Source organism: Miniopterus schreibersii (genome assembly GCF_964146895.1).
Source record: "Miniopterus schreibersii genome assembly, chromosome: 5".
NCBI lineage: Eukaryota > Metazoa > Chordata > Mammalia > Chiroptera > Miniopteridae > Miniopterus > Miniopterus schreibersii.
Genome location: NC_138106.1, coordinates 68,730,739 through 68,745,399, shown reverse-complemented (window position 1 = coordinate 68,745,399; position 14,661 = coordinate 68,730,739). Strand labels below are relative to the sequence as shown.

At 36.0% G+C, this 14,661-nt stretch overlaps 1 protein-coding gene across 1 annotated transcript in view; it reads right to left on the bottom strand.

The window, feature by feature from the left end:
- Positions 1 to 14,661, bottom strand: part of PROS1 (protein S) — a 59,363-nt gene that overhangs the window by 24,924 nt on the left and 19,778 nt on the right. Inside the window, exons 2-6 of the mRNA XM_081138720.1 lie at positions 12,782 to 12,939; positions 11,698 to 11,722; positions 2,264 to 2,350; positions 560 to 682; positions 332 to 463 (exon numbers count right to left, since the gene is read on the bottom strand). Of these exons, the coding sequence (XP_080994846.1) occupies positions 332 to 463; positions 560 to 682; positions 2,264 to 2,350; positions 11,698 to 11,722; positions 12,782 to 12,939 (525 nt within the window). The remainder of the gene's footprint in view (positions 1 to 331; positions 464 to 559; positions 683 to 2,263; positions 2,351 to 11,697; positions 11,723 to 12,781; positions 12,940 to 14,661) is intronic.

Genomic DNA, 14,661 nt, shown 5'->3' with positions numbered 1-14,661 from the left:
ATAATTATGTATATTGATTATATCAGCTTATAAACAGAATTTGCCATGAATTTCCTGGGGAGATTTCTCTAACTGAATTTTTTTTTTTTTAAACATATCTTTATTGATTTCAGAGAGAGGAAAGGAGGGGGAGAGAGAGAGAGAAACATCAGTGATGAGAGAGTCATTGATCGAGCCTGCAACCCGGGCATGTGCCCTGACCGGGAATCGAACCCCGATCGCCCGGATCCTAGGTCGATGCTCAACCACTGAGCCACGCCCGGCCGGGCTCTCTAACTGAATTTTGCCCTCACATGGCAAATACCTTCTACTTCTACCCTCTTGCTCTTACCTTTGCAGTCCTTTTCATTTGAAAGTAGAACAAAACCACTTTTACAGAAACATTCATAACTTCCAGGCATATTATCACAAATCTGACTGCAACCTCCATTTATATTTAAGGGATTTTTGCATTCATTTATATCTAAAAAGGGGAAAATAAATTATTTTTAATGTGATACAGCCTTCAGAAAACTATTCAGGTCAATCCAGATAAGCCAGGTGGGTTTAGTATACATACCATGTTCACACTTCTCTCCTTCCCAACCCGATTTACAAATGCAAGTGAATGTAGCCTGGCCATCTTTGCAGCTCAGATATCCATCTTCATTGCATGGCAGAGGGTTACACTGGTCTGGAATAGCTAAAGGAAATAGACATCTAGTTAATTTTTACCACATGCCATGGTAAAATAAAATGATATGCCCTTTAATAGAAATCCTGTGCGTGAAGCCTATAATAAAAAACAATTGTAACTGCTTCCTTCAAATAATACTTTTTCATAAAATAGTGAGTCCATCAGACAAACCTTTAAATTATTTTGCAAAAGAAAACTACTTTTAGTTTTGCAAATATATATAGTATTTTACAACTATAATTTAGATTTTTTTCATATATATTACCTTATTTGACCCTTAAAACAATTTCATGAGATATTCAGAACAAATAAAACTACTCACAATATCAATAGAAAAAAAAATCAGGGGCTTCCAATTTGGGCTAAAATGGAGTAACAGGGACCAGGCTTATCCTCTTGCCTTAAATAAATAGAACTCTGTTCAAAATACGTGAAACAATGGTTTTCAGACACTAAACAACAGGTAGCAGAGTACTGTGACTCTTAGGGGAGGGAATTTTCTTCATAAAATGTCAGAGCACTTTATCACCATTTAAATGACATGCCCATTTTTCTTTACTCGTTAGTGGTTTCTCTCTCCTCACCAGACGCTGCAGGGGTCCCTTGGTGCCTACACATTTCCACACCTGCTTCTCAAGCCTTCCTAGTGAACTCTGAGAGTTCCTTCTGTCTTTCCAATACATTCCCTGCTGCTCAGGTTAGCTAAAGAAAATTTCTGTTACTTGCAAAGAAAAATTTTTTAAACCTAGCTGAAACTTAATTACCAAATTTTTCAAAAAATGCCCTCATAAGTTCATCAAGTTTCTTTTTAAGTAGTAATAATGAGGTATTAGTTAAAATAGAAAGACTAATCAGGAAATTGTTATCAAATTATTTCCCTGCCCTTTGGTAAATTAGGAAAAGATAAAGTGTGAATTAAATAAATGTGTTCAAGCGGTTTTACTTATATAATTACAACCAACTTTATATTGATAAAATGCAGATAAATATCTAGATATTGCCAATGCTGCATGTAAAATATTCACTGGACAAACATCCCAGTCTTGTATTTTCACCATCCTGCAAGTTCACCTTTCTCTCTCTTACTCTCAGTTACGAAACTGGTAAATCAGAGACAGATAATGTACCAGAATTATCACTAGACTCTATGTGAATTTCAGAGGGAGAAGGCTAATTTGGAATCATAACATTTTCCACATTTATGTTATTGATGCCAATATTTAGAAGAAAAAAAGTTGGCTCAATTTTGATCTATTAATCAACTGTAACATTTGGTCAATACTACATGATTATGCAACGACAGCCAAAATAAAGCTGTCAGGAATAAAATCCTGAAGTCAGTGACCAAAGTTGAGTAAACTAGGCACACTGTTCAATTTAAACGTTAAGTGGAAAATTCATTTTGAATAAAACAGCAGCATTTACATACGAAAAGCATTCTTTCAAATGCATTTTGAGCATACCTTGTTTGGGGCATAACCTTCAAGGGTTCATTTGTTAACTTTCAAACATTATATTTACATGGGTATACTTTACTTGCAGGTTTTTGTTTGGTTTTGTTTTTAGATTGATTGTAGAGTTGTTTACCATTGACACAGGTCCTTAGGTCAGGGTAAGCGTTAGTTGACTGACGTACAGCAGTGAACAATCCAGCTCGGAAAGAGCCAAGACAACCTGGAAATACAAGCAAATGTCATTTTTTTAGAGTAGGCATGTTTACTTGGTCTGAAATCATGGCAGAAATTATGCCAAGAGGTACAGTATTCATGCTCCTGTGGATTTACGGGATTCAGCATTCAAAGCAAGATTGCAAAAATGCAGAATCATGAAAAATAGGTCTATGGAAACTTTTCTTTGGAGCAGAGCCTTAAAAGCCAGAAGTGAAAAAGATCTTGGATTTGCAAAGAAATGTATTATCACGTAAACCTATGTGCTTAATTCTGTAGCAGAGACCTACAGTTATCCTCCAAGCTGGAGACCAGAGCCTGAATTAGAAAGTATCTGTAATTAAGGTAATAGAATGAGTTAGTGTTTGTGGTTGCTGTAGACAACGTCCAATTCTTCCAGTGTTGCACAGAGACTAACATAATGATATTTGCATAATGCCTCAATATTACAAAGCCAAGAAGGTTTATTGCATTCATTTTATTCCTCACTACAACACTGTGAAATTAGATATGGCAATCTGGCAGAAATAATAGCTGGAAAAATAGAGATAAAATACTTATAGTCTTTAAAGTAAGTAGGGGTCACTTAGTGCCAACAACATAACATTTCTTAATAGCCACTGGAAAGAACAGTATGTGTATCACTTCACTGTGCAGATAGTCACCAACTTACTAAAAAGGTGGATGTGATTATCTTTTGCTGAGAAACAAACCACCAAATTAGTAGCTTAAAATAATTATTCTATTTTGCTCATGATTTGTAGGTCAAATATTTGGAAAGTGTTAGGTTGGGCTGTTTGCTTCTTCCACCTCCAGGATAGCTTTTCATTCACGCGTCTGACAGCTCAGGCTCCCTGGCATCTCTCTCCATATGGCATGTCAGCTGCAGGGATGCTCCACGTGGCTGAGTTTCTCTGAGCATGCTCGTACTAACGTGGCACTTCATGGCAGTTAGCTTTCAAGAGGAAGAAAGCAGAAGTTGCCAGGCCAATTAGGAGGCATTTTTGTCACTTCCACCATTCTACTGATCAAAGCAGTCCCAAATCCCACAGATTCAAGGGGCCGAGGTGGCAAGCATGGACTCCTTTAGTGAATGAGAAGCGGCAGATGACGCTGCTGAAGGGTATGGGAGATGGGAGAGATTTCTGCAGCCATCTCTGGAAGATACAATTTATTACAGGTGGATTCAAAGGCTCATCTGAAGTCAATGTGTACATTAGTTTCCTATTGCTGCTGTGACAAATTACTGTAATCTTAGTGGCTTAAAACCACGTAAGTTTATTCTCTTACAGCTATAGGAACCAGAAGTCTAAAATTAAGGTCTCAGCAGGGCTGCATCCCTTCCGGAGACTTCAAAGGGGAAGCTATGTCCTTGCCTTTTTCAGATTCTAGAGGCCACCTGCATTCTTTGGCTCTTCCTTACATCACCCCCAACTTTTGCTTCACTGTCATATAACCTAGTATCTACTCTGATCTCCTGCCTCCCTTGTACAAGGACCCTGATGATTACATCGGGCCCACCTAGATAATCCAGAATAATGTCCCCACCTCCAGATCCTTCATTTAATTTTCAAAGTCCCTTTTGCCATATAAGGTAACACTCACAGGTCCTAAGGGTTAGGACAGGAACGCATTTGGGGGTGTCATCGTTCAGCCTACCGTGATGAGTTAGAATATTTTCCCACAGAAACACCACCTTACAACATACTGGTCCTTCCAGAGGCCAAATGAGACCTAAGCACAGCTTTAGGGTTTGAATATTCTTTCTCTAGATTCATTTGTCCCTCCTCCTGAATCACCCAATCCCAGAATTAATTAATGCAGATATTGCATTAGGATTCCTCCTTTGTGAGAAAGCAGAATTCTGCACCATTGGACAGTGAATGATAGTTAACATTTGAAAGACCTTAGGTTGGAGGTCCAAGTGAAATGTTTCATATGGTGATTAGGATCCTAGGCTGGACTGCAAAGTAGATTTAAGCCACCACGCACCTTAGGTGCAAGTCTATACACGCATATGTGATCGTGTCTTTATGGGAACCTGCAATTAGAATTCAGCGTGGAGAGGGAGCGGAATGGCTACCGCAAAGCCTGGCGCCATAGGGCCCTCCCCCTCCCCTCCCTCTCGCCCTCCTCCTCACTGCACAGCAGGAATAGGGGAAGTCAAAGAGGAGACTCTCCCAGATTTTGTAGCCTAAAGCAGAAGCTCTTGTAAGAAATGGGATTAGAAACAGAAATTTGTGCCATCAGGGAGGAAAGCCTAAGAAAAAAAATCACGTTGATTCAGAAATCTTGGTCTAGACTAAGCCAATTCCTACACACACCCTCTATTTACTTCTTCCCACATTGGTCTTATTAGGGACCAAACTATTTGATTGCCTTTTACCACCTGATGCACGCACCACTGCACTGTCTGAATCTGTCCATTCTAAAAAACAGTTCAAACTGCCACTGCAACCTAAACAAAGGTTTTATCAGGATGATGGAGCCAGAGTCTGGCAATTTTTTATTTTCTCTGAGAAACTAGTTTACAGCCCTCTGTCCTTATGTCACAGAATATGCCATCACATAAAAGTCTAAATGTTTGCTCCTAAGTGGAAAACTGAGTTATTTATACTCTCCTCTTGATGATACATTATTGTCTGTCTTTGAAAAGCCCATTGCTTGCTGCTTTTTAAATATATATATATATTCCTTTTTATCTCCATTTCCACTCCCATTCACCCTTTATGCAATGATTCTAAGCTAATGTATATTTTTTCATTTGTATGTGTCCTTATAAAATACATATTTATAATTTTGTGTCCATCAATTTTCATTTCCGTAAATGATTGTGTATTATGTATCGTGTTTTTCTGACACTTCTTACTTAGCATTGTATTTTTATGATTTATCCTCATTGCTACATATAATTTATTGCTTCTAACTCCTAAACATTACTCATAGCATGCTATCACCATTTTAAAAATCCTCTCTACCTGCGATACCCAGATTGCTTCCAATTTCCCACCTCTACAAGTAGCACTGCAAATAGATATCTTCCTCTTCGTGTATGTCTCATTGGTATATGCATAAGAAATTTCTTTGGAATAGATTCCAAGGTGCTTCTGGAATTGTAGGGTAATTAGCAGACATAAATTTAGGGGCTCTCCAGAGGTGCATTCCCACCAGCAGACCATAAGAATTTCCACATCCTGGCTTTCTAATTGTTCCCAGAATTGGTAATTAAGTGATATCTCATTGTTTTTCTGATTGCCAGTGAGATGGAGCATATCTCATTTTTTAAAAATTTGAATAGTTTTTTATTTTGTAACCACTTTTCTTTTGGCACTTATTTATTGTTTATGTGGGTTTGCAGAAATTTAAACATTTATAAATATCATCCCATTCTCTTATCTGTCTCTTAACCTTATCTTTATGTCTGTCTTTTAAGAAAAGTTCTTAATTTTGTTGTAATCAAATTTACTAATTATTTTGCCTTATGGTTTGTACATTTGAGGTTTTCTGTTCCATGCCATTGATCATAAAGATATTCTCATATAGCTTTTGTTTAATTTCATAATTTAACATTAGTATCTTTATTTCACCTACAATCCATCTTTATATTTGGTGATAATTAGGAACCCAGATTTATTTTTCTGATTATAGTTAGCCAGTCTTCCGACTACAATCTTTTAAACAATTCAAAGTGACTATGGCATCACCTTTATCAAATATTAGGTTGCCATACATAGATGGGTCTGTCTCTGAACTCTTTGTTAAGTTCATTAGTCTACATGTTCCTCTGACAATAGCAAGTGGTTTTCTTTCTATAGCTTTGTATTATTAATATTTGATCAGGTGTTTCCTCCTCTGCATTTAAAAAAAATATTTTTATTAATTTTTAGAGAGAGAGGAAGGAAGGAGAGAGAAAAAGAAACATCAGTAGGAGAGGAGAACATTAATTGGCTGCCTCCTGCACACCCACCATTGGAGCATGTGCCCTGACAAGAAATCAAACCAGCAACCTTTCCGTGCACAGGATAACACCCAACCTACTGAGCCACACCAGCCAGGCCTCCTCCTTTGCATTTTTAAAGTTAATTCAGACAGGTATGGACTTTTATTCCCTGATTTAAATACTAAAGAATTTCTTTTAAAAATTCAGCTGGAATTTTAAACAGGATCACTTCAAATATGTAGATTAATTGATCTCTTTATAGCATCACTCAATTCAAGAGCATGAAATATTTTTCTATGATTTCAGGTCATCTTCTCTATCCTTAATTTGTATTTTTAAATTTTCCCTATGGAGGTTGTATATATTCTTAAGATATTTCTAGATATTCTATGGGATTTGCTGCTATTGCGAATGGAATCAACTTTTTATTTTCTACTAGAACTATTGTTTGTATTAAGAACTACTACTGATTTTTATGAGGTAAACTTAGAACTATCTAATATCTTTTATGTGTTTTAATACTTTTTTTCTAGGTATATCAATTCCAAACAGCCATATATCTATACAGTTCTTACTTTTTGTTCCTTATTGAATTATCTGTAACCTGAAGGGCTTCTATTCTTGCTCTCAATCATAAAGAGACTGTACCTAAAGTTTATGAAGTATAATGTATACTGAAGGTTTTATCCTTCCTTCCTCCCTCCCTCCCTCCTTCCTTTCTTTCCCTCATGTTGTGTGTATATCATCAGCATGACCATACATGCCAATTTATCCAGACAGTTCTATTTATTCTTTTTTACTTGGCATTTATCTAGCGTAGTATTAGTCCTGAACAAAATAGCAAAATTTGTAAGATAAATTATATGGTTATTCTATATATAACCTTTAACAAGCTCAGGAAGTTCTATAATCATGTTTGCCAAAGTTTGTTTTAATCATAATTAAGTGTTGAACTTCATCAACTACTTTTTCTGTATGAACTGAGGTAGTAATAAACTTTATGTGTATTAATTACATTAATGGATTTTCTGATACTAAACCCCCTTGAATTTCTGGAATAGAACCTACTTTACCATGATATATTATTTTTAATATACTTTTAATTAGATTGGATATCATTTTATTTAGAATGAATTCATAAATGAAAAGAAATTCTATTTTTATTTTCTTGTGTTGCCCTTATCTGGTTTTGGAATCATGATTACAGCAGTCTTTTAGAATAAGCATAGATCTTTTTCTATTGTCTAGGACAATTTTATAAGAGAGAATTTAACAGTTTCTTTAAATGTGGAAGAACTCACCTGTAAAACATCTGGGTCTGGTTTTGGGGGAATGCAAAGGAGAAGGCTCTGCGGAGTTTAGCTTATTTAGTACTCATTTGTATAACCAAATTCTCTATTTCCCCCTGTAAAATTATAGATGCATTATATTTTTCTAGGAATATATCCATTTTACCCAGTTTCTAAATATATTTTGGTATAGCTATTTGTAATATTTTATGGTTATCTTTATTTTATGACTATAAATCTCATCTATGTTGGGGGTTTCCAGTATTTCCTGTGTTTATCCCACACTTTGGGCATTTCCTTTCCTTTTTTTATTTTTCCTTGATTACTCTTGCCAGAGGTCCATCTAATTTAGGATACTTTTCAAAGAATGAGATTTTGTTACTCTCTCTTTTGTTTTCCATTTAACTTGTTTATGTCCCTATTTTTATTATCTCATTTCTTGTTACGCAGGGTTTACTTCCAGAAGGTTTTTTGATTGGAATGCTTAGGTTGCTTTTAGAATATTCCAATCTGCCCTCTGCAGCCTCGGCAGTCAGCACCCCAATTCCCACGCACACGTGCTAGTCAAGCCAGCCTTCAGTGTACCCACGGATTTCTCGGATTTCTTGTTGTGTGTTTTTTTATTATTATTATTTTGTTATTATTAGTGCCTGGAATGCTATTGTTTTTTTGAGATGATTTTAAGAGAAGTCAGCAGTCTGAGTTAATTCACCAACTTGGTAAGAGCTAGAAGTTAAAAATTATCTCTAATGTTTATATTTGGGTTCAGAATTTAGCATTCTTCCGACGAAGTTTCTCTCCCATTAATAGAATCCTCCACTCTGTCAGGTAATATTTTAAAGTTCAATATAGATAGTAGAGTTATTTATTCTATTTTCTAAGGAAATGAACACAACTTAAACACGCAGAATATTCCTGTCCAAATTCTATATTTTCAATGCATAATGGGACATGTGGATAGACAGAAGTGCTTTCCAAATCCCTGAACTCTAAATCTAAACACTGTCCCCAAAGTATGGGTTATTAATGGTCTAAGGGTGTTCTTACCTCACTATAAGGAGCTTCATGCATGGGCTGTGGTAATTAGTAATATTACTATTAGGTCTACCAGGGACAGGATTATAAAGGTTTTTTATTAAGTAGGAAAATCTGGCCTACAGAATATATACATCCAATGACAGAAAAGTTTAACTTAGAACATTTCTTTTCTCTTTTCAACAGTTGAATTCATGACATATGCCTATTTATAATTAAGGTCCAAAGTATAAAATTTGAATTTAAAAAAGCCATAATAAAAAATATTTTTGTTTCATATATGGGTTGGTTAAATGATAATACTTTACATATGAAGAAAGTTTGATGTAATAAAAAGGCTACTTCCATAAATATACTTATTTGGTATCCCCGATAGCTCTGAAGTTAGAAAATATAGTGTACATTTAAACAGAACCTGAAGAGTTAAATAACTTGTATAATCTGACAGTATAGAAATTTTTAGGTCTAGGACTAGAGCCTACATCTTATTTATTTGATATTTAGCTTTTCTACCATGCTGCAAATAAGACAGGCAAAGAGAAGACAAAGTTGGGTCGAGCCAGCAAAGAGGAAGCTGAGATGGATAAAAGGAGAAAATAGAAAAAATATTTTATCAAAGGAACTCCTCCAGAACACGTTTTACTAACATGTTATTTACCTTTATCCAAATATACTCTGTGATAAAAGGTATGTTTTTTCTAGAGTGCTGACACCTACAGAAATAGTCTCAAAACATAGACCTAAGAAATAGGGATTAAGCCCGGCCAGCGCGGCTCAGTGGATGAGCATCAACCTAGGATCCAGGAGATTTTGGGTTGATTCTGGGTCAGGGTATAGGACCGGGTTGCGGGCTCGATCCCCAGAAGGGAGTGTGTAGGAGGCAGCCGGCCAATGACTCCTCACTGATGTTTCTGTCTCTCTCTCCCTCTCCCTTCCTCTGTCTGAAATCAATTAAAAATAGATAATAAATAAATAAATAAATAAATAAACAAACAAACAAACAATAAAAAGGAATAGAGATTAATACTATGTTTTTTAATGCAAGCTTATAATTTTTTAATAGTTGAATATGGTCTGTTTTACTTATATTTAAATTTCTACCTAAAATTGAGAAGCTGAAATAGTCCTATTATTCTCTTTTCTCCACTTTAACAGTGCACACCTGTCGTTTTTGCTTTAGAAAGTGAGTCATATATAACTTTACAAAAGGTGTTTTACATGGATGTGTATCTATATCCCATTTTTCTTTTAAGATGCAGCAGCTAAAGGTTGTAGGAAATCCTGCTGCATTTTCATACCCAGAGACAAAAATAACACCCCTACATAATTTTCATAGTGCCCCTTTCCAAATTTGAATGAAGCGGTTTAAGCACGTTACTACTAGTGGCTGGAAAAGGGAAGTGAGGGGAAGAATAAGGGGGAAACAGAGAAGTCATAGAAGAAAAAAGCAGATTATCATAATTTTAAGATCTTGCAGGAAAGCTGTTGGACTGGAAATTATAAAAAGAACTGTAGTACGTCAACTGGAAGACCCTAGCAGCCCACTGAACAGAAACGGGCCACACCATGGAGTTCTAAAGCGTCCTGCAGCGGACGAGAGGGTGGAATGAAATGCAGGAGCCACCGTGGGGCCTACTGGGCTCAGGCTGTGCCACACAGACAAGATTCAGGCATCAGGGACTCTCAGAGATGAATGAGTGACCACTTCAGGACTATGAAAAACAGCACTTGGCTCTAAACGCATCTTCTACACAGTGGTCTCAGGCTCCTGCTGTTCATTTTCCTGCAGGGTAGATATAAGTACACACCATCACTTCAACGTAAGGCTCGCTAGGAAGGGGGAAAGGGAGAGATACACCCAATCTATAGATGGTCTCTGCAATCTCGGCACGCGTGTTCAGAAACAAAACAAAAACAAACAAAAAGTAAGATCCTGAACTATAATGAAACCCTCAAATTTCAAGAGAAATAAGAGTTTAAGAGAAAGTTATTTGCAAAATTATATATTAATACATTTGAAATTGCATACTCATTCATGTCTTGCTACTTTTTTCAAGGAAGATTCACTTTTCATTTCCGCAGGGCTTATAGCTCAAGTTGTCTGGGAAGAGAGTGGGAAGATGCACAGATGGGGAGCATTCTGAGCCCAAAGGACGGAGAGCACACCTTTGTGGGCTGGGCCTATAGAGGATCCCACCAGAAAGAGGAACGAGCAAACAACTGAGAATCAGAGGGATCAGACACAGTTGAGCAAATTATACTCAACTGTTCTTGCTGAGAAATGCTGACAACTATCCCAAGTAATATTAATCCAAAATGTTTTTATATTTCCTTAAAGCAAACTGAAACCTAGTTATCTTTAACTGATATTTAGTTGAAATCATCTCATCTGTCTGGGTATGGAAATGAAACTTCACTTCTTGGGAGTCCAGAATTGTGTACAAAGCAAAACATGAGGAGGGATACTGAAGGGAATGATGAAATGATGCTGCCAAGAGAGAAGTTGTTAATCATTCTGATAATTATTTATGCCACAACCTCTGGAGAGTACAGAGATATTTCCTTTCATTAAAAGATAAACTATGAGCCCAGTCAGTGTGGCTCAGTTGACTGAGCATTGTCCCATGCACCAACAGGTCACCAGTTCAATTCCCAGTCAGGGCAGATGTCTGGGTTGCAAGCTCAATCCCCAGTAGGGGGTGTGCAAGAGACAGCCGATAGATGTTTCTCATTAATGTTTCTATCTCTCTCTCTCCTTTCCTCTTTCTCTCTAAAATCAATTTAAAAAAACATATATAGAAAAAGATAACCCATGACCTAAATATAACAGCATTAGCTCAATGATTCTATGAGAAAGACAGGAAATTGAAAAAAACTAAAGGTCAAAATGCCACATGGTAATTCAAGAACCATTCTTCATTTTTCTACATAACTAATAAAAGGACAGCAATACGACATATAGAATGGCATCCTACTCCCAAGGCTAATGAAATTGTACTAGATGAAATAAACAGGTGGAGAATTGGACTTTATCATATTTAAGTTCCCCTCCATTTCTAGAATTACATGAATAAAATCCTTTGAACTTACCTAAATATTTTGGATAAAAATATTCCTAGAAAGAAAGAAAAATAAATAAATTACCTTAGCAAACCTAAATTTCACTATAGAGTTAAAACAATTTTAAAATGTGTTTTTAGTTTAAAGATGCAAATAAATTACATATAACTGTCATTTCCACATTATAAGATTTTTTTTCTACAGCAAAATATACCAGGAGTAAATAACTAATAAAATGTCTAGGCTTAAGTCAATATTAATCAATTAAACTATGCTTCAAAAACATCTAATCTGAAAACAGGTTCTATTGAAGCTATCAAATATAATCATACATGCCCCCTTTTTGTAAATCCTTTATTTTTCCATAATGATTAGATACCTATCTGACACATTCATGCCATGCCGATTACACACACCAGATCCAATGCTGGATAACACTGACATCATCTGAACTGAACTGAAGTGGACATTTCTCTTCTAGCATATAGGTACAAGTAATACCTTACTTATTAATGGGGTATGTACCAAAAGTTTGTCTGTAAATCAGTAATTTGGACTAAGGAAAGCACTTTACTACAGAGAGAAAAATGTTAAAAATGATTTCTAATGGTGAGGTTCTCAGGCTGGTTCACAAAAGCCTTCTTAAGCCATAATACATCTAATGTGTAACATTAATAGCACAAGAACACTTCCTGAGAAACCAGTGTTTCTACACAAAAACATACTCAAGTACAAAACATAACTTCATCCAGTAGAGTCAAAAGTCCTAACTGTTTCCTGCTCTTTCCCCATACTATCAAATTGTGATTGGGAAATAGTATTTACAAACAGCAAGGTCAATATTTGCTGATAATGAGGTATAACTGAACTATAGTTTGGTTAGAGCACATTACTTTGGGAATAGTGTCTTCCTAACTAGTCCACCTTCCTTCGAAAGTACTTCCTTCTGCAATGTTTCAGGGGTTACATGTGAAATGTGATATACACACAATCGTTAACATAGAAAAGGTACACAGCGGAACACAGCCTCAAGCTGGAACTGCTCGGTCTGTAACTGTGTGTCTAGGTGTGCTAACTGATTTTCATGAGTTCTTACCATTTCATGAGTTCTTACCGTTTCAGGGTAGTTTTCAAAGATCTCCCTGGCTTCTTCTTTATTGCACAGCTCTTCAATGCACTCTCTTTCAAGATTACCCTTTTTGGTTTCTTCAAAAAGAGAATTTGCACGGCGTTTCCTAACCAGAACTTGTGAAGCATGTTGCTTTGACAAAACTGAAGAAGAAAAAAAGTTTATGTAAATAAATCTTTCATTTCCCCAAATAAAATATATTATTTTATTAAACAATGAGAATTAAAATAATTTTCTGCCTGTAAATTGCATGACATTTAAAATCAGTATGGTAGAACTAAAAAAAAAGCAGATACATAGCACCTTGGTAACAACTCAAAGAGCAGGTTTGGTGTCCAGCTACAGCACTTGTATAATGATCTACACAAATTATTCACGTTCCTGCTGGAGGTCATACATACCAGACGATATTTACTCTTTGCCTTATAACTACATTGGAAATAGCATCATGTCAAAAGTCATAGCATCACGTCTTGAAAGCTACTTTCTCAGTTTTAATGGAAAGCTTACACAATCACTGAAGCAGGAATATAGTCCAATCAGCCATTTAAAATATATTTGATAAGCTAACACACTTAATTAGTCATACAAACAGGAAGATGAAAATTCATGGTAAAAGCAAGCCATGCAGAAGGCTCTAGAATTCACTGGGACTAACCCTAGCACGCCCTCTATGACCTTCATCCTCCTCCAATGAAGGGCATTGCAATCCCATCAGAAATGCCCTCATTTCTTTGCTCCCCTTGAACACATGTCTATATTTATAGACCCCCCCCTTCCTCTCTTCCCAGTCTTTCACACACTCACACTAATCAGGCTTTTGTCCACGACTCCACCATGCTGCTTTTATCAAGGTCACGATACTAACTCTAATGGTTAATTATCATTCGTCATCTCACATGACCTACCAGCAATAATTGAGACAGCCTTGATTATTGCTTCCTGGATACAATATTTAAACCTGACTTACAGGTCACCGGGCATTCTCCATTACTCTTCTATCTCAATGGCCAGTGCCTATTCACCCCTCATTTTACTGACCTCTCAATATTGGTTATTTGAGGGTTCATGGCTAAATCCTAATGATACACTGTATCTCCAGCTTAAGCCTTTCTCCTCACTTCAGATCATATGTCCAATTGGCTATTGGACATCTCCACCTGGGTGACCAATAAAAATCTCAAACATGTCATCATCATAAGAGTGAACTTTTCATTTCCGACTCCATCTGATTGGCTCCACTCGAAGACTCTCAGTAGATGATAACTTCTAGGAGCTCAGGCAAAAAATCTTGAAATAATCCTTCATTCCTCTTTCCAACACCACCCTCTTCCACATCCCAATTCTCTACATCATCACAAAGTCCTCACAGCTTTCTCTTCAAGATTTATAAAAATTATAACCACTTCTCACCACTTTAACTGTTATTATTGGTATATCTGATTTCATTTTTAAAACTTCCATAATTAAATTAATAAAACATGCTCTTTACCCAAATATGAATCAAGATTTAAAAATCAGGCAATACTATCTGTGGCACTTGAATATGTGAAGATGATCAGTTTTTACAAAGTTATTGAAAATTTGGGGAATTTTTTTAGATGTCATTTCCAGTTTTATTGAGATATAATTGATATATAACATATTAGTTTTAGGTATACAACATTAAATGATAGGTAGGTGATAGATGAGAGATAGATGCTATAGATAGATGATAGATATATAGATATAGATATACAGATATACAGATAGATATACAAACTCTTACCACAATAAGCAGTTAACATTCATCACCTCACATAGTTACGATTTTTTCTTTTTTTAATTTTATTTTTATTGTTGACACTGTTACAGATGCCCCCCCT